Source organism: Hippoglossus hippoglossus, chromosome 16 (genome assembly GCF_009819705.1).
Source record: "Hippoglossus hippoglossus isolate fHipHip1 chromosome 16, fHipHip1.pri, whole genome shotgun sequence".
NCBI lineage: Eukaryota > Metazoa > Chordata > Actinopteri > Pleuronectiformes > Pleuronectidae > Hippoglossus > Hippoglossus hippoglossus.
The window spans coordinates 4,093,710-4,113,334 of NC_047166.1; the positions used below are offsets into that span (position 1 = coordinate 4,093,710).

Genomic DNA, 19,625 nt, shown 5'->3' on the forward strand with positions numbered 1-19,625 from the left:
CCTCTCTCTCTGTGACGTCGCAGTTCCTGTATGTTGTGCAGCTCCGCTCTTTGGCAACAGCTCCGTCTCTCTGGGTGGTACCTGCCCGCTGCGAGGAGGCTGAGCACCGGACCAGGCCCCCGGCGCTCCGCAGCTCTCCGGGGGGGGGGGGGGGGGGGGCTGCAGGGGGGAGACTGGCCGTGCGCGCACTTTTACGCACCGCACGCACGCGGCGGTCTGTCTGTCCTCAACCCTGCAGTGTGGTTTATAACATCTGTAAATGATCCAACCTCATCCAGACTGGAACCAGCACCCTGAGTGCAGATTAAACATTACACCGATGTTAAAGGAACTTGTTGCTTGAAGTGAAGCTTCCACTCTGACGTTAACCTTAACTTTATGTCCTAACACTACTTTAAACCCTATTTTGATATATATATATATTTCACATATATCTTAATGCATATCTTGTTTTTGTATTTTAATGTTTATCTTGTCTTTTTCTTTTAAGTATTTGTATTTTCACATGAGTCTTTTAGCTCAGCCTTGTGATCAAACCAGTTCCTTTATACGTATTGTTTGTGAATGTGGCAAATAAACTTTTAGATATTAATTAAAATCCTGATCTTGACCCCTAAACAAAACAATTCACAAAAATAAAGTTGTGCTTTGACCCCCCCAGGGCCACCGTATCCAAGGCTTAATCCTGAGCTACAAGGATTCTAATCCCTATTTTTTTTACTCCCTACCGAATTTAATCTCCAGTTATGTCAGCAGCACTTTAGAGATTTGTAACCCGGATGTCCCTTAGGTCAAACACCAGGAATGAATACTACATTTCCCAGAATGCAACTTTCCTCTTAGATACTCTTTAGAGACGTTTGCATTATAATGTGAAGCAAGCTTCTTGTTTTTAAAAAATGCAACCTGAAAAAAAACCTTGATGAAGTCAGAGTTATTTCTCAACTGTGGAAAACTACTCGAGATGAAGATGTTACACAACCGTTTTCACAAGCTGCTCTTTTTCTACATTTCATCACTCTGTGGTGACAGGTGACAAAGTAAATGAAGAAGAAACAAAAACATTATTAATGAAACATATCAAGTACAGATGATTTCATACTGGACGTCAGCGAACAGATTCAAGAGTTAGAAAAAGATTTAAACTTCCCTGTCACCACATCTCAACCCAGCTGATCACCTATGGGATGCAGCTGAGATATAAGATATGGGATCAGATTGAGGAATATCTCCTGGAAAAATCTTGGAGACCAAGTTTGTGCATGTGTGAAAAGATGAATCAGAGTCAAATTAAATGGGATTGTGACGATTTATAGCAAAGCAATGGTGAAATATGACCCCTGAGCTGTGGGAGATTCACCCAAAGACACATATATCACATATCATATATCAAATATCACATATATCATATCTCATATCATATATCCCATCTCATATCTCATATCTCATATCTCATATCATCTCATATATCTCATCTCATATCTCATATCTCATATCATATCATATCATATCTCATAAATCCCATCACATCTCATATCTCATATCTCATATCTCATATCATATCTCATAAATCCCATCACATCTCATATCCCATCATTCCCTTCTGTTGCTTCTGTCTGTCAGGCTGACAGGGTGATTGCAGCACAGTGGTTGTGTAGTCCTTGTATTTGTACGCCGCCTAGCGGTGGCAGGTGGAAGCTGGCACTGTTGAATGTGCCAGGGGCCATTTTGAACCACACGGCGGTGTCAGCACACTGTTGACTGGTGAGAGGGACGTGTGAGACACAAATAAACAAGAAGAGACACAAAGTGTGGAAAGTAAACAGCAAAGTCGTGAACTGTATTGGACATAAGTGCATTTAACTGTGAGTATAATGTAAATAAACCAAATCTATCATGTTTTTTATATAATAATGTGTCAAGAAGCTTTGCCTTAATGCCTGAGTTATTAGATCACCTGTAATTTGACAAACAGTCACAATGTGTATTGGTTTGTGTTTAACTGAAAATAGAAGTTTAGTTTGTGGTAAACGTGTTGTTGGATCAAAGTGGTGATGAGAGCCAGGCCTGTTCAGCATCACACATTCAATCACACCCGGGATGTCCCGGGAGAAGTGGGGACACATCTGTCCTGCAGATGTGCTGCTTGTCCACTTTGCCCTGGAGACGCTTCTCCACACGTTCGCTCAAAGTGGAGCCAAGAGTTTTAACATTTTGTTGGAGATGCTATAGTGACATCATTGGATGAGTAAATGTGCTGTGATAATCTCTATGGTCTTAATCTGCATCTCTACTTTGAATCTGAATCTCTACTTTGAATCTGAATCTCTCCTTTAAATCATAATTTCTAATCTGCATCTCTCTTTAAATCTGCATCTCTGTTCTAATTCTGCATCTCTACATTGAATCTGAATTTAAGAGAAATGTGGCGTTAGTTTAGAACAAGAACAGAACAAAGATGTTAATTTTATTGTCACACATAAACACGTAATCTTGCAATGGTCTCCTTTATTTCTAGATCTGTACATAATAAATAATAAAAGGACAACAGACAGTATTAGATCTTATGCAGGAAGTCAGTGTGCAACAACTGCCCCCCCCCCCCTGATAAAGGCACGTTTAAACCACTGTTTGCTCAGGCGTCTCACTTATAAAACTTTCCCTCCCTGGGTTTCCCTCTAAACTGTGCTGCTCCCTCTTGTTACAGGCCAATTAATGAGGCGGCTAAACTCACTAATTGGCCACTTAATTGGCCCCTGTAGCTGCGCGCGCTGCTCCCACCGGCTCCTCCAGCACCATCCATCCTTCTCTCCAGTCCATCCATCCATCTCTCCTCCTCTGTCCTCCACTGTCCTCCTGCTTCCCAGACATCACAATCCCACCTTGTCACAACGATTTAGGGTCAGCTCCTGCAGACAGGAGGGCGGAGGGGGGGGTGAGCTGCTCCAGCCGCGGATCCAGCCGTGCTCCCCGGCCGCCCTCCTCTCATCCTCCAGCACCTCCATCACTATCTCCCTCCCACTCTATCTCCGTGTTTTATGTCTGCGTCACAACAAGTCGAGAGGCGAGAGGGAGAGGGGGGGTGGTGGGGGGGGAGAGAGAGAGAGAGGCAGGGATGATGGCGTCTCTGGCGGCTTGATGCTGCTGCGCTGACAAACCCGCTTTAATAGCATAGGTGTCGGCGGAGAGGCGGGGTGCTGCTGGCGAGGGGGGCGGGGGTGAGAGCCACAAGAGACGGGGACATGACGAAACAGCAGCGCGGAGGAGGACGGACAAACTAGGCTGAGAGACGGACGGACAGTCAGTCGCCTTTACCCCCTTTACCTCCTCCTCCTCCTCCTCCTCTTCCTCCTCCTCCTCCTCCTCCTCCTCATCCTCCTCCTCCTCCTCCTCGCTGACGGCTTGACTGACACACACACATGCACGCACGCACGCACTGCCGCCTGGCACATACATGCACACCATTCACTTTTTTCCCCCGGCTGCGCATCCTGGAGTAATTGGGTAACTGGGAAGCTCCACGGCAGATGAGGGCATCGCATGTCCAGCCTGGCCCGGGAATCCGCGTGACCCCCGACGGATAGGAGTTCTCCACTTGACAGGTACCCTTCAACCCCCTGCACATTCTCATACCTGGCTGCTTCTCACAAAAGGCTGCACATGCACTGTTATGCATCCTGCGTCTGTCTTGACTTGAGTGCATGTACTGGAACAAATGCTCAGCGTGCAGAGATAATGCCCCGCTCTGTCATTTCCATGCGGCTAATCAAGTTTTTTCAAGATGTTGGGAGATGAGAAAACCAGCAAAGTGCACGACTGATGCTTCAAGTAGCTGCACACTCATCTTTGTTCATTCAATCAAACTGTATTGCAGCAGAGCCCCGTTTGTGTGTGTGTCTGTGTGTGTGTGTGTGTGTGTGTGTGTGTGTGTGTGTGTGTGTGTGTGTGTGTGTGTGTGTGTGTGTGTGTTTCATGTGTGCAATAATCATTTGTCTTGCTCTCCGGTTGTGTACTCACTCTCATCTTTTACAGTGGTGGAAACAGGCTGTCGCTATGGTCTAAAAGGAGGAGGAGGAGGAGGAGGAGGAGGAGGAGGAGGAGGTTGAGATTTTAACCCCTTTGCACCGAAGCCCGTCTGTCTGAGAGCCAGCTCCGAACGCCGGGGCCATAAACCCCCTCTGTCAGCAGCGGCAGCAAAGTATTCATCGAATAAATCGGATTTCCATTTCACATGAGCGCCGCTTTCTCCCTCTCTCTCTCTCTCTCTCTCTCCCCCTCTCTGTCTCTCTCCTCAGGATGGGGGGAGTAAGTGAAGGAGATGATGTGTTGGCTCGATGGAGTGATGGACTACTGTACCTCGGCAATGTAAAAAGAGTAAGTGCATATACAGGAGTGGGTGTGTGTGACAGAGAGAGACTTTTTGGGAGTCGCAGAGTGTGTTCACCTGGATTTAAAGCGACTTCCATTTACTTTTGTCAATCATCCCGCTCACCTGCTATCTCCCCCTCAGGTCGACGGCGTCAAGCAATGCTGCCTGGTGAGATTTGAGGACAACTCCGAGTTCTGGGTGCTGAGAAAGGACATTCACTCGTGTAAGTGGAACTCTCTTCTTCCCCTCTGCTCTCCCTCTCCCGTCAGCCAGAAGAGTAAATAGCTTCCTGTTGGGAGCACTTTGTGTTGCCTGTTGTTAAATAATGCTCCTGGCCTGAGGTTTTTCCGAATCGCTGAACTCACACCGAAAAGCGGAAACTTTACCCGAGGAGCTGCACAAACACTTTTTTTCCCCAGATTCCTCCCGCTGATGAGGTTCAAACTTTAAATTCTACGTCGCACCTTTCATCTCAGGATCTGCGATTTGTCGTCTGAGAGGAGATAACAATCGTGTTCAAGGTTACGAGCGCGGGCCCCCGAGTGTTCAGATGGGGGCACGTTCGGGTGTAATTGGTATATTAGAGTCTATTTATGAATTTATTAGACTAATGACTCCTCGGGGAAATGGCGCCCTCCCACTCCACCTGACATCAAGGAGGAAGTTGGACGCTTGTTAGGACCACGCTGAATATCTGCCCATCAAATGAAGTGAAATCTGAAAGGGTGCAGGAGACACTGAAATCAATGAGGTGGCAAGGATGTGAATCAATATACATAAATTAATCCTGTTGACTGCTCTCTCTCTCTCTCTCTCTGTCTGTCGTCCTCTCTCTATCTTTCTGCGTTTGCCTCAGTTGCCGCTGGAGTGGAAGAAGTTTGCTGTATCTGTGACGCGCCGCCTCTTAAAGAACCCCTCATAAATTGTCTTAAATGTCGCCACGGTAAGGAAGCACGCCTCATCACGCGCTGTCAAGCGGTGGCTCTCCACCCGCTCCTGCACTGACCTTGAAGATTTGACATGCCGTGGTAAATAAGTGTTGCTCTTCTTTAAAAAAAAAGAAAACAACCAACACAGAAAACCACATTTCATAAATGATAGATACGAGTTGTTGCACCTGGATCCTGACTAGAATGAAAACGATTGAGGAGGCGGTGGAAGTTTGTTTGTGGACTTTGAGGTGATTTTACTCGGGCTTTTAACTGATTTAAAGATTTGTTTTTAAACACTTCTGCATGTTTGTGGATAATAATCTGTGTCTGATTACAAACAAACTAATTATCTAATTAGGAATGAGCCTCATTCCACATTAATAAGTGTAACTGTTGGACATAAGACGTGTTAATGCCATAAACTTGCATTCACAGTGAGCTTAGAGAGGTTTTCCCTCTTCGGCAGGTGTTTTAAAAACTGCTCTCTGGTTTCTCATGGGCCATTTTGCACGATAATAAGCAAAACGTGTTTCTGAGTGAGGCGGGGGGGGGGTTTAACAGTAACAGCCTGAATCATGATGAAATTAAATATCCTGATGTGCAAGATGGCAGAAGTTTTGCAGAACCTGCTCAGCTCCAGGATGCACAAAGCAGGAAATGGCAGCAGGATTTTGCCGCCTGTGTCTCCACAGCTCTGTCAGGCGACCAGAGCTGCCGTCACTTTGTTTTGAGGAGGAAAAAATAAATAAAGCAGACAAACTTACTTCCCCGCTCCCGGGATGTAAAAAGTATAGTCAAGTATTTTTGCATGTCGCTGAAACAACCCCAGCAGAGCACTAAAAAAAACGTGGAGCCGCTCTGCCATTATTGTCACTCCGCCTGTCTGTGTGGCAAACACGAATTAAACGCTCTGCCTCCTCCTCCCATTACAGGTTATCATCCAGAGTGCCACACGCCAACCATCGAACCGGAAGCTGACAGCGATTCGTGGATATGTCGGCAATGTGTCTTTGCAGTCGCAACCAAGGTCAGACCGCGAATCTCTCCGTCTCACACTCTGGGGGAGGAAGAAAAAAACATTCAGTGTTGTAGTGTTGGATAAATCCAGTCAAATATATCAAGCGTTGCTGTCACCACGGTGTTGTGTGCGGCAGGTAATGGGTTTATCTGAGGCAGGGGCGCACTAATTCCCTCAGTATTGACTCCGAGTTGGGATGTTCTACATTGTGTCCGAGAAATCGTGAACAGTCAATAGTTACGAGGCTGAAAAACTGCCACGGAGTTGATAGAAGTAGATTTAAAGTCAATCAATCACATGTGCTCCAGTTCTGTAGATATGAGACGAGACCCCGGTTAATTGTCAATCGCTCAATGTCCGTCTCTCATTGTCCAGACTCCTGCTGGCCTCGGTCACTATCTCTCACCGCTGACCTACAATAAAATCAGACGAATGGTTTTTCCTCCGCCGTCGAAGGCGATCTGTCTTAGGACGCTGATTTGAGTGGACCTGTCCACCTTGTGCTCTAAACTTGTGTGTTTTCAGAGAGGCGGGGCCCTCAAGCGGGGACGCTTTGCCCGGCTCATGCAGTTCATGAAACTCCGACTCCCTTACCAGCTGTCGTCTCTGGACTGGGACCCGCAGCACCTGACCAATCAGCAGCAGTGTTACTGCTACTGTGCCGGACCTGGAGAGTGAGTGACTCTGCAGAGGCCAGTTTCAGTTTGAATGCACCGTTTCATGTCGGCTCTCTCTTCTTCGCGGGAGATGTTTTTTTTCCTCTCGGAACTTTGATCTCATCTGTGTCAATGTCATCGTTTGGATTATGTGTGAATGGCATGCGGCGAATCAGACGTGTGTCGGGCGGCATTAGTGGGATTTCTTGGGAGTTTGTTTTGACTTTCATGGGATGATGTCTGAGCTGAATCAATCCAGATACTGTCAGGAGAGATGTCAGTCAAAAGAAAAGTGCATCAAATTGTCTTTTTGCTGTTTTTCATACTTTCCTCCTTTGCATATCTTTTGCTTATGTCTGCAAACTCCACACATCTGGCGTCTAAAGCAGAATCAAACAAACTCCCATCTGCCACATCTGTATGAGTAGTCGATACCTTGTGGGAGTTTACACCTGTAGACGCATCTCAGCCGTCCTGAGTTATGCATAAATGCAGAGTCCTCGTCAGACAGATGTTGGACGCATTCTTTCATTCATCTGTTCTAAGTGTTGCTGTTGTTATTTCTCGTTGAATCGCAGGTGGAACCTGAAGATGCTGCAGTGCGGAGGCTGTGGTCAGTGGTTCCACGAGGCCTGCACACAGTGTCTAACGAAGCCATTACTGTATGGAGACAGGTGCGTTGTCGAGCATCACTGGGAGAACTGCCCTTCTTCACATCCGCGATTATAATTCTGTCATTCATTCATTATAATAAACGTAAAAGTCTGGTTGGCTTTTCGTACTTTGAGTTACATAAAAATAATAGAATGACGCCTCCACAAATGCCAGACAGTCCTTTAAATACATTCACAGATATCAGCTTGATTATTGTCATTAAGGTCCATGAATTATTTTGTGGGAAATTGGTGAAAATGTAAAAGAAAAAAGAAAAGTTTATTTTGCAATGTTTAAGAAAATGACGAAATAATTCCTGGATCTGCTCCTTTAGTTTTTTCTTGGATCGTTTCCCATCTTCCCATCAAGTATCATAGAAATCTGTTGAGTGGTTTTTGTGTAGTCGTGTTCACAAACAAACCAAACAATGGACAAATGGAGTTTGAGACTATAGATTGTAATATGTAACCATTATTGTAATTGTACAGGTGGCACAACTTCCAGTAAACCCTCAGTCTATACTGACACCGGAACAGACTGTGTCACTACAACCTGAGATGTATTAAGATAAGATAAGATAAGATAAGATAAGATAAGATAAGATAAGATAAGATAAGATAAAACGGGGGGAGATTCAGTTGTTACAGCAGCAGGTTTCCCAAAGAAAGATAATTAGAAGAAAAGGATTAAAGTTTTTCTAAGAGCAGCTCAGTCTCCAGATCTAAACTCCACAGAACTGGTCTGGGATGAACTGGTTAGAAGCAACACGTGTGTGGGAACTTCTGCATTGGATAAAAAAGTATATTTATATTTATTTAAATTTCATGATTCCTTGTTTCAAAAAAACGATTTAGTTTTCTGTTTTAATTTAAGAAAAACACTGAGACATTAAATTATGTAAATCTAAGGAACAGCCGGTAAAACTTCTGACTGTTGAAGTGAATCACTTTCCTCACAAAGGAATTCAATTTAAATGAACATGAAAACATTTAGAGAGAAAACATAGGAAATCAGTCTGTAGAGCGATTTTCACTCCTCTTTCTATTTGTACGTGTCAGTAGAAACACAGACCCTGTATTTGTGAGCAGCCGAGATCAGCCAGTAAAACCAGGATCTAATATTTGGTTTGTGTTTTTTAATGAATGTTACAAACCAGAGCCACTCAGTGTTTGTTTTTTTTAACTTTAGGAATATGCCAATAATTGAGGAAGACATTTTCTCTGTAGACAAAAGGTCTCAGTGGTAAAACCTCACTCTGATCAAGATAATCAGTGGAAGACGTGTACATGACAGCATCCCCCCCCCCCTTGTCAGTTAACTGCTTTAATTGGTTTAAGACTAAATGATTAGTGCTCGTGTTAATGCACCCGCTGACTCGTCTTTCAAGGACAAGCTCTCCGCTCACGCTCGGAGCCGAGACGGCGACAGAGCAGACGTATCGCCTCTCTCCCAAGTTTCTGATACGACGCCGGGGCGGATGCACGAGGTGCCGGTGGCAGCGCAGTTAGACGGGGCGGCATCTCGTGCGTGTAATAAAATGTATCCATCCATTAAGTTATTATTGTCATTAACCATCTGCGTCAGCTGACTGGGATTTACACCCACACTGACACTGTGTTATTGCCGAACCTGTCTGAGGAGGAGGAGGAGGGGGGGGGGGATTAGATCTAGATTGACAGTCGGGGAGAGCGAGGCCCCGGACGGGTGCAACATCTGCCGAGCATGTGACGGAGGAAGAGTGAAGACGCAGTTCACAGTTGGAATAGTAAACACGTACCGCCGCCATAACCGAGTCTGCACTTCATCTCTCCCAACGACCTTCTGCCAACACGTGCACAGAGGAGGACAGACGCACAGGAGGCTCAGGGTCACCCCCCACAGAATATTATACCATGGATCAGATATACCTGTCCCTTCATTCTCAGTCAGGCTGATTTATATGGCAACGTACACAGAGACAAGAGACATGTGTGGATTCTTCAAGGGACGTGAAATGGAAGACGAACTTTGAGGCTTTTTCTAAAAAGGAAAGAAAAACTGTAGAGTAACATTCAATAGAGTGTAAACCTCAAATATCAGTCCTCTAAATATGGCTGATTTCTTTCATCATGATCCAGGAATTATTCTGTGGGGAAATGGTGAAAATATAAAAAAAAAACTTCCCCTTTTCACAATGTTAAAGAAAGTGATAAAAGATTCCTGGATCAGCTCCTTTGTCCAGATCCGCAAAACAAAGTTCTCACACAAGCACATTGACGGAAAACACAATCGCAAAAGCCACACAATGGAAACACAACTGCAGTGCAAGTGAGCAAACAGTGGACGTTGACAGTGAAACGAGCAGAGTTACTTTCTTGTCGTTGTTTGAAAACCCGGACAGGTCAGCCGCCACTTAAAATGTGGTGCCTGTGTATTTTAGGTGCTTTCTTCCTTTTTGGCTTCTCTAAGCAGTTGTGCCGTGTTTTCCGTTGATGGGCTTGTGTGAGACGTCTCGGTCGAAGCACATACAAGTACACCAACGTTTCGAGGAAATAGGTTCAGTAGTTTTTGTGTAATCCTGTTTAAAGACAGACAAACAGCACGTAAAACGTTTTTTTTCCTCCATCCACTGTTTCTGTTTCAGGTTTTATCAGTTCCAGTGCTCTGTGTGCACAAAGGGACCAGAGACCATCCAAAGACTACCCATGACCTGGTCAGTAACACAGACACCGACATAATTACCACAATCACTCATTTTAGAGAGTTTAACACCAATTTCAGTATATTTACATGTGTAGTTGGGTCCAAAACTCAAGAAATGGGACCTTTGAACCACAACGTAACAACAAAGACTGATATCGCTCGATGTGAAATATGTAATTTAACAATCTTTCTAGTTACTTAGATAGAGAAGCTGCATTCAGAAGTCTGAGTAAAGTCTGTACCCAACTCTCCAGACTTTACCCGCAGGTCGTGTCTGAAAACGACTTTAGTTAGTTACTTTGCTCTGGATAAGGAAACACTGATATCTCGTTAACGCAAAGTCAGATGTCGGAAATATGAAATATTCTGATATTTCTGTATTTCACCTGCTTCTTCCGATCTAAACTCTCACCTCTCTCTCTTTGAATGCAGGGTGGACTTGGCTCACTTAGTGCTCTACCATCTCTCGCTGTGCTGCAAGAGGAAATACTTTGATTTTGACCATGAAATCCTGTCCTTCACCAACGAGAACTGGGACTCGTTGCTCCTGGGCGCGGTATTGATATTTCCCCCGTTTAAGCACCATGATGCAATCGTGTGAAATGCCGCCAGCCTTCATGCATTTGAGTCATAAAGCCTATTAAGCACTGTTAAAGTAAAATGTAATGTTAAATAACAGTGTGACCTCTACATTAGCTCAAAGGGGAATAACTCATTAGCTTAAGTTGAATATTTTAACCATGTTTGATTCGTCTGAGTTGTCTATTTCAACTGTTTATCCAGTAGTTTTACTAACATTTCAATTATGAATCCGTTACCTTTTCTATGGTGAAGTACTAGCTCCACTTAAAGGGAGAAAATATGAGCTTTCAAGAATAAAGTCGGAATATTAGGCTACGTGTCGGTTTAGATGGTAGATATCAGTAATACTTTAGTATAAGTTTCACAAATAATAAAGTTATGTAATCTTTTGGCTCATCAGCTCCATATAATCATCAGGATCAGGACTTTGAAAAGATTGTGAATGAAACTGTGTTGGCTGTGAGGTTATCGCTATTTACATCTGCAGGTTTCGCAGTTTCTCAAATTTGTGCCTCCAGAACAAAGATAATTAGATGAAGAGAAGGAGACGAGCTCAGTATCCAGGTTTAAACTCTGTAGAGCTGGTTTGGGATGAACTGGACAGAGGGAGAAACTTCTGGGACAAACTTTCTGTGTTAGAGTCCAAATATTAGAGTAAATTCAGTTAAAACTAGAACCTGGATCCACCCAAAATGTGATGGGGTCTTCCCTGACCCTTGAGCATCCTTTCACCAAGTTCTGTGGAAATCCATCCAGTAGTTTTTGCGTAATCCTGCTCAAACTAACAAACTAACACAGTCGATGTCTCCAGCACGGGTTCTCAGATAAATACATTATATAAAGATCTGTTGATTTAGTTTTATTATCCACCATTATGAGCTCCTTCCCTGATAAAAAAGGGTTAAAAGAAAAGTTCCCCTGGTTGAGAATCGCTGATCTGGGACATTATGACCAGTATTTGCAAACATTTTGATTTGGACACATCTTCAAACCGCAGTGATGAGGCGCAGAGATGTGAAACCATCTGGTTCCGAGTCTGAAGTTGTTCCACAGAGAATAAACAGGCAGATAAAAGTAGAGGTGACATCAGGGGGGGAGGGGGGGAAATATACATTTCCAGGACACGTATATCTGAGCGTTTCTGCTGTGAGCCCGTTTGAAAATGGCTTCACATGACACGTCTTTCAGCCAAGTAGGTTCCCACTTCAACGCTATTTCTGTCAGGGACCGTAGGAAGAAAATGATTGTATGCACTGGAGCTCTTTCGTCTGATGGCTGTTCGCTGTGCAAACAGAGCTCTGATTCTTCTTTTTTTTTTTTTCCCCATTCCCATCTGTCCTGCAGCTCTCTGACACGCCGAAGCAGGACCGCTGTCACAATCTCCTCAACGCTCTGAACTCCCACAAGGACAGGTGAGTCCCCGCATACGATGAGAAGAATAAACAGCCGCCACACACGGCTGGAGTGATGAGCAGCGCTGCCATGAATACAGGCGGCTTCTCAAAGCGTAGTGTCGGACATGCAGGTTCGAAATAAGCGACGTCGATTACGCCTGATGAAATGTGACTTTTGTGTAAAGGACAAAAGTCAAAGGGATTTCATCATGATTGGTTTGAGTTGTTAAAAAATGGGCAAAGTTACAAAACTGCTAATTTCTCCCGGCAAAGTCTGCTCAGATACAAGCTGCACCAAACTAGCTGCACTAAATATGAAAGATTTTTTTTATATCTTGATTTATTCTGTGGGGAAATCAGTGAAAATGTCAAAAAAGTAAAAACGCCCCATTCTCGTAATTAATAAAAGGAAGTGACAAATTAAAATTCCTGGATTCCTTCTTTCCTGATCCATCAAAGTTTCCACCAAGTTTCGTGATAATCCGTTTGTGTAATCCTGCTAAATGTCAAACTCAAGAGTGACAACCTCCGCCGAGGCCGTTGTGAAACCATATTTAAATTATTTTTAGATTTTTATTTGGATCTCTACCAAATTACTCACTAATAAAAACCTGTCCCCCTTTTCATCGAGATTTACAAATTATATTTATTTATATTATAAAAAGTTTGAAACTCTTCATATTCCTGGATCCCAGACCCACAAAGCATCCTTCATCCAAGTGTCCTGGAAATCCATTCTATTGTTTTTGTGTAATCTTGTTGACAGGGGGGTGAAAACATATATATTATACACTCACTACCTTTAAAATGTACTTTAAGCTACTTTTTCATTTGGATAAAAACTGCAGTTTCTAACACGACTTTAAAACCAGACCAGTCTCGCTGCTGCTGCTGCTGCTTCTTCTTCTTCTTCACGCGCTGTGTCTCTGATGTCGCCTCAGGTTTGTCTCCGGAAAGGAGATCAAGAAGAAGAAGTGTCTTTTTGGGCTCCAGGTCCGAGCCCCGCCTCCGCTGACCTCCGATTCGTCTCCCCTTATCACGGAGCCACCTATCAACATCACACACCGCAGAAGGTCAGAGTAAGGACAGAGTCTCTGCTTTCAGCTCTTATCTCCAGTCGAGCTCTGGGATTCCCACGGGGTACAGACTTATTATGCATGAACAATTAACTCAGGAATCAAAGAACTTGCAATTTTCATTTGCCAGCAGAAGTATCTGTGTCTAAATATTCCTCTGAAAAGAGTATTAAATTCCCCCGTGTGCTTACATGTGTACATCTGTAAGTGTGTGTGTGTGTGTGTGTGTGTGTGTGTGCACATGTGCATACACGTGTTCCTGCAGTTTGCACATTTCATAGTCACACTTTTCATTTTGAATAATTCTTGGCACTTAGCTGCTGCTTATTCAGACGGAATTATAATGAAATAATTTGCAGTGGAGCGGTGAGTGGGTGGATGTGTGGGTGCGCTGGAGGTGGAGGTGGGAGCTCTTATGAAAACTATTTACACATATTTTCAGTCGTTTATCGTCCTTTGCTCGTCTGAGTCGCTGCGAGCCGCAGGTTTCCAGTGACCAGAAACACACACACAGAGAGAGAATGGTTGAGTGGACGTGAATTCAGGTTTTGAAGATAAGGATTAATCCCGTATTAGTCTCACATCAGGGGAAGTGTCACAGCGGCAAAGAGGACGGTAAAGAAATAAGATACATAAATAAACTTGAAGGCCGGGACTAGTGGCCCATCTCATGATGTTAAACCAACACTCTCGTTATAATTAAATCACAGTAAAACCTTTTATACACCGCAACTAGCAGGTATACGCAGGTTTAAAACTAAATGGATATTTAAATGATATTTAAATAGACTTCCTCCATTTGAGAATGGCTTTGAACTACAAGCAGCTGACTTCCACATCCTGCACGAACCAACACAAAGCCTCATTTGTCCTGATCTTCCCTCGGTCATGGACGTATGAAAATCACTTCAGTATTTTTTGAGTAATATTGCAGACAGACAGACAGGCAGGCAGGCAGGCAGGCAGACAGACAGGCAGACAGACAGGCAGACAGACAGACATACAGACAGACAGGCAGGCAGGCAGGCAGGCAGACAGACAGGCAGACAGACAGGCAGGCAGGCAGGCAGGCAGGCAGGCAGACAGACAGACAGACACAGACAGACAGACAGACAGACAGACAGACGACAGACAGACAGACAGACAGACAGACAGACAGACAGACAGACAGACAGACAGACAGGCAGACAGACAGACAGACAGACAGGCTGCAATGAAAACATAACCTCCTGGCAGAATTTGCAAGTTAACCTATATATAAACATGAGGAAATAAAAACATAGCAATGATATACACAGTGTAAACAGAATATATATACAGCATACACTGGACTGCAGAGACAGAAAATGAGCATTGTACAGTTACAATAAAGTTACACCTGAGTGATTTTGTTGTGCGGTCGCAGAATTTGTTGTTTGTGGTCGACTGGGAGCAGAGCAGGTTGAAAAGTCTGACGGCAGCACAGGGAGTAACTTTATAAAGATACACGAGGCCCCTTTACACGATTTGTACTTAAACTTCATAAGAAAAAAACAACAAATGTCCGTGTGCTTGTGTGGTTTTATACTGTAAATACTTTATAAGCAGAGAATACAAAAGTGCCTCAGAACACAAACTAGAGCAAAGGTGCAAGAAGAAAGAGGTGAAACTTACTATGTAAACATTTTTAATATTTAAAATATCCACGTTAATATGTAGAATTAACATTAAAAGAGTTTACTGAACACTTTCCTGCCAATATGACATTTCAATGCATTAACTTCATTATCTTTCCTTTCCATCACCCTCAAGACAAATGTACTCTTCACTCAATGATCATATTTGTACACATGTCACTAAATGTGCTGTGGGACTTCATGAACTCTAATGTCTGTGATCCTGCAGAGAACTGCATAAGAAATATCCAAATCTAACGGGATAATTCTAATTAAAAAAACGTTTCCCATTAGACGCCACCTTAGCTTTTCTTAAGAGTCGCCCTCAGACCACAGTGTCGCCTCTGTCCTCGACACGTCTCATGATGAAGTGGTGGTGAAGAGCAGTTTACCGAGCACACTCCCGCCTGTAGGAGTTTTAAATCCCTCTGATCTTAATGACTCCATTGTCTCTCGCTCGGCGTCGCCCCCAAGACAAATATACTGTTTATTTAATTTCCTGCTGCGGGTGCCGCTCTAATTATAGCGTAATGATGAATTTATGTATGTTGTGTACTCCACGCAGCGTAGACATTTCGGCCTCTAGGGGGATTTCAGACCCCTTAAATCCCATTTTCATGAATAAGTCAGAAAAGACGAGCTGCGAGTTTCCACCGGAAACACGACGACAGGGAACCGAGTGTTTCATGTTTGACTTTTTTTTCTTTCTTTTCACGCATTTCACTTTGACGATTTGTCTCCATCACAATCAAAGGGTTTCTCGTCTCGCTGCCCTCGTCTTCTTGTGTTGGACGCCCCCTCGGCGGACCTTCGCAGGAGACACGCTAATAAACTAAACGTGGCACTTTGGGACTGACTGTGTGTGTTCCTGTCTTAATTTATGTGTGTTGTTGTTCACTCCAGCCCGCTGTCACTGCCCTGCCAGAGGAGAGTCGGGGGGCCCGAGTCCCGTAAATCAAAGCGTCGCATCATGGAGACACAGGTCAGTGCCTCTGTCTCCAGCTCAGGGCATCAGGGGGGAGGTGGGGAGGTGGGGGGGGGAGGTCTGGGCCACAAAACCTCTGTGATTATATTCTCCCTCTTGGTTCTTTTCTCTTTTCATGCAGACAGGTAAACAGCTCTCTGTGATCCAAATAACCTGTCAGTCAGCCGCCGTGATGAAGGTTCATTTCGCAGTCGAGATCCGTCTGCGTTTGTCTTTTTTAACAAACCCGGTGCAGCTCCGGCGCCGCGGTGCCTTTTCTGCTCTCTCTCTTTAGCTGCGAGTTGAACGCCTGCTGATGCTCTCATGGTTCGGGCAGAGGTAGCGTGTGTGTGTGTGAGTGAGAGTAGAGATGTTTAGCTCGGTTCAAATATATAATTCAAACATCGGTGTATTTCATCAACATCTGCACGTCGGGCGGGCGCGTTTATCACGATCATCAAACCCCAACCCCCCCCCCCCCCTCCCGTGGATCACGCTGCAAACAGGCAACATCACACGTGGCAGATACTATTTTTACACAGCATTCTTATAACCACGCTCATTGTGCCGCGTCCTCCCACACATCACTCTGATCCGTGTGTGTGTGCACGTACAGTAATCCTGGAACAATACGCTCCGGAGAGAGAACTCGTCCTCACTCCGGCACATCCAGGCCGCATCGTGCCCCCTCTGATCGATGCTAATCTCCGTCCTTCTTGGAGGAGCAGGTTTGTTGTAGCAGGGGGGTGGGGGGGGGGGGGGGGTGTGGGGAGTGTAAGTGAGATGGGAAGGAATGCTGATATGCGTAGTCTGGGATCACTTCCAAATGCACTTTGCAGTCGATTACAGTTTGGCCAGGTGGTGCTGGCACCTTGACAGTGCAGCATTGACAGAGCACATCCATTTAAAGGCACAGACACCGACGGAGGCCGGTGAATAATAATCCGTGAACAGTATTTCTGGAGGAGAGAACGACAATGGGGCCCCGAGTGTGATGTCGTGTCGGAGTCACACATTTAGCTGGTCGTTTGTACTTGTACATGGGGTCGTGAGAAGAAGGCGTGTCAGGAGAAGTGTCTCGCTCACACGTCAGGTCCGTGTCGTGTGCCGTGGAGGTGAAATGTTGGAGCCTCGGGATGATGTGTCACATCCATCGATGCTATTAGTGTTGATTGATGGATACGTCTGCTCGTTTCTGTTTCCCCGCCCCGACAGGAGCATTCAATTATCGCTCTTACATTTAATAAACAGAAGAAAAGAACCACATTTCACTCTGGTTTTCTTTGCACAAACCTGTATGTAAATGTGTTTACGGTTCCGTGTGCATGATTAACTTCGTGCACCAGTGAGCACCGAGGTATCAGCGCTCGATTGACTCCCGTGATGATTTTGGCGTCGAGACACAAGCTGGTCTCTGTGTTTGCCTCCTGTGCTCAGGCTTGTCCACCTCCGGTCGCTGCCAACCCCATTGAGCTGCTGCCATGTTGTCATGGTTACATGGGAGAGGCCAACCTTTACAACTCCAGGAAGTCCGAGGAGGAGCTCAACCTGAGGTAAGGAGTCGTTGTGCCGTGTTGGTGTCTGTGGTGCTCGGTATCGACGAGTGTGAGAAGAGTTAATGGGTCAGCTGCTGTTTGTTCAAGAGCGCCGCACATCTCTTGAGCAAACAACCGACTGAAGAGTCTCCATTTTTTCCAACCATGACAGATCAACATGATTAATGCACGAGGAAACTTTACGATTTATTGCAGGAAACCATCAGGAGAGCTTGTGATGAAACCAATTTACTTGGTAGAAATTATTTCCAATAAAAACTTAATACAACTGAGTATTTTCAGAAGTCTAAAAGTTAAAGTTTCAGACAGAGGTTGGAAAACTGAACCTTGAAATTCTATCGTTTGGATCTGGATGAAAACACGATTTCGATTGAAGCCGTAGAAAAAGTCGTTGACCTTGTGCGTCTGGTCCTCAGCTCTCCTCCCAAACGGATGTACGGCCGCTACCACTCCACCTACAATGGAAACACTGCACTCTCCAGGAGCCTCCATCACTACAACAGGTTTTTAATCACTGGTCATCCTCATTTCCCACAACTCTGCTCGACATGTGCAGAGGAGCATATGAGGCTGAGCACTGGGCAACAGAAAGATAGTGATTGTGAAGTGATAGAAATGTTGATATTGGATTTACAGTTTGAAATCGTTATTATTACAAAGGCTTTTAAACTTCTTTTTCAGTTTTGAAGTAACTGGATTACTTCATTTCAGATTATTTGATTTAATTGTTGTTCACTCTCCTTTTTGCTCTGTTTTTGGTTTCCACCATCGTCTGGTTTGAAGATGGACGACATGGCGGCTCCCTGAAAGTGAAGCCAAAGTGTCTGAATCGCCATCTGGTGGTTGGCTGTAGTATAGGTCATAAATCCTGCCTCCTCCATGTTAGTGGATGGGACATGGACCAAACTAATACCTCAAAGTAGACGTCAAATACATTTTTCTCGGAGATGGTGCTTTGTGATTTTAGGTAGTTCTTATCCCACTGATTTTTCTGTTAAGTTTAATTTAATTAGTTATCTGATTCTATAAAAGTGAGGTAATACCTCATGTTTGACAGCTGAGACCAACTCACGATCGATGGAGTGTGTTTATGTTTAAGTATATTTGGTCCATTTCTTATCGTCAGAAATTCCTGTTGTGTATTTATTGAACTTTATGTTGTCAAATCGTCTATAAGCTTTTTTAAAAATGTGTAACAGTGATTTCCAGAGAGAGTAGGGTTTTGTGGTTTGCATCAGCATAAATAAAACCAACTGACTGAGATGCTGAGCTTGGCTGAGATGAATCAGTGCCTGTCCGTCTCTTTTCCCAGCATGGAGGACACCTGCCGGTTACCACCACCCTGCTTCCCATACCCTCTCAATTCCAACGGCAGCCATCACCACCACCCCCTCCACCAGCACCATCACAGCCACCAACACAACAACAACAACCACCAACACCAGCACCAACCGGGGCAGAAGCCGCTGGAGCCCCTCATCCTGCGAGATTTGCCCCCTTACCAGGCCGACATGGGCGGAGGCGGTGGCGTAGGTGGAGGCGGAGGAGGAGGCGGCGGAAGCGGAGGGGGTGGCGGGGGTGGCGGCGGAGGAGGAGGAGGAGGAGGGCTGGTGGGAGTCGGAGGAGGCGGGACAGTGGCCAGGAGCTGGGGTGGAGGGGAGGCGGTGAGGATCTTGGCGAGACGCGTGACGCCGGACGGGAAGGTTCAGTACCTGGTGGAGTGGGACAACGTGAGTTTGTACTGAGAGCAAACAGGAAACAGAAGGACGGCTCTGCGGCTGCCGCTGGAATACTGTGTTTGAAGTACACGCAAAACAGAAAAGGAAAAAAAAAAGAAAACTCACAACACGTCGCAAAGAATCCAGGTTGCTCTCATAGCATCACCTCTGCTCGGCATCATTATAACCTCACTACTCGGTATTAATGTCCCTCTTTGCTAGTGTTTCTCTGATATTTGTACTGTTAACTTTGGAATATGCCTTTGCATTTATCATGTTTTACAGTGATGAGGGGAAATAGTTGAACCTCCAGAGGATTTGTGAGATTACTGCTTTTTTTCTTTGCTAAATTATAGGATTAGTTCCCAC

The 19,625-nt window shown here is 44.9% G+C and overlaps 1 protein-coding gene across 3 annotated transcripts; it reads left to right on the forward strand.

The window, feature by feature from the left end:
• The first annotated feature begins 1,736 nt into the window (after positions 1–1,736).
• Positions 1,737–19,625, forward strand: phf1 (PHD finger protein 1). 3 transcript variants are annotated; one of them, XM_034610053.1, is made up of 16 exons: positions 2,371–3,602; positions 4,033–4,198; positions 4,296–4,374; positions 4,511–4,592; positions 5,226–5,312; positions 6,234–6,328; positions 6,845–6,993; positions 7,554–7,649; positions 10,253–10,321; positions 10,744–10,867; positions 12,238–12,305; positions 13,229–13,360; positions 15,922–16,000; positions 17,420–17,535; positions 17,955–18,041; positions 18,851–19,625. In XM_034610053.1, exons 3-16 carry the CDS (start codon positions 4,297–4,299, stop codon positions 19,281–19,283), a joined length of 1,695 nt encoding a protein of 564 aa, XP_034465944.1. In that variant the 5' UTR covers positions 2,371–3,602; positions 4,033–4,198; position 4,296; the 3' UTR covers positions 19,284–19,625. The 3 variants fall into 3 exon arrangements, with proteins under 3 accessions (XP_034465945.1, XP_034465944.1, XP_034465943.1); XM_034610054.1 differs by lacking the exons at positions 2,371–3,602; positions 4,033–4,198 and adding an exon at positions 1,737–1,865; XM_034610052.1 differs by lacking the exon at positions 4,033–4,198 and having other exon boundaries at positions 2,372–3,602.

Excerpts from the sequence above, each read along its gene's own strand:
- phf1 (XM_034610054.1), top strand. The coding sequence starts at position 4,297 with ATGGGGGGAGTAAGTGAAGGAGATGATGTGTTGGCTCGATGGAGTGAT. Across the intron at positions 13,361-15,921 it reads AACATCACACACCGCAGAAG|CCCGCTGTCACTGCCCTGCC; the intron begins GTCAGAGTAAGG and ends TGTTCACTCCAG. Across the intron at positions 16,001-17,419 it reads GTCGCATCATGGAGACACAG|GCTTGTCCACCTCCGGTCGC; the intron begins GTCAGTGCCTCT and ends TCCTGTGCTCAG.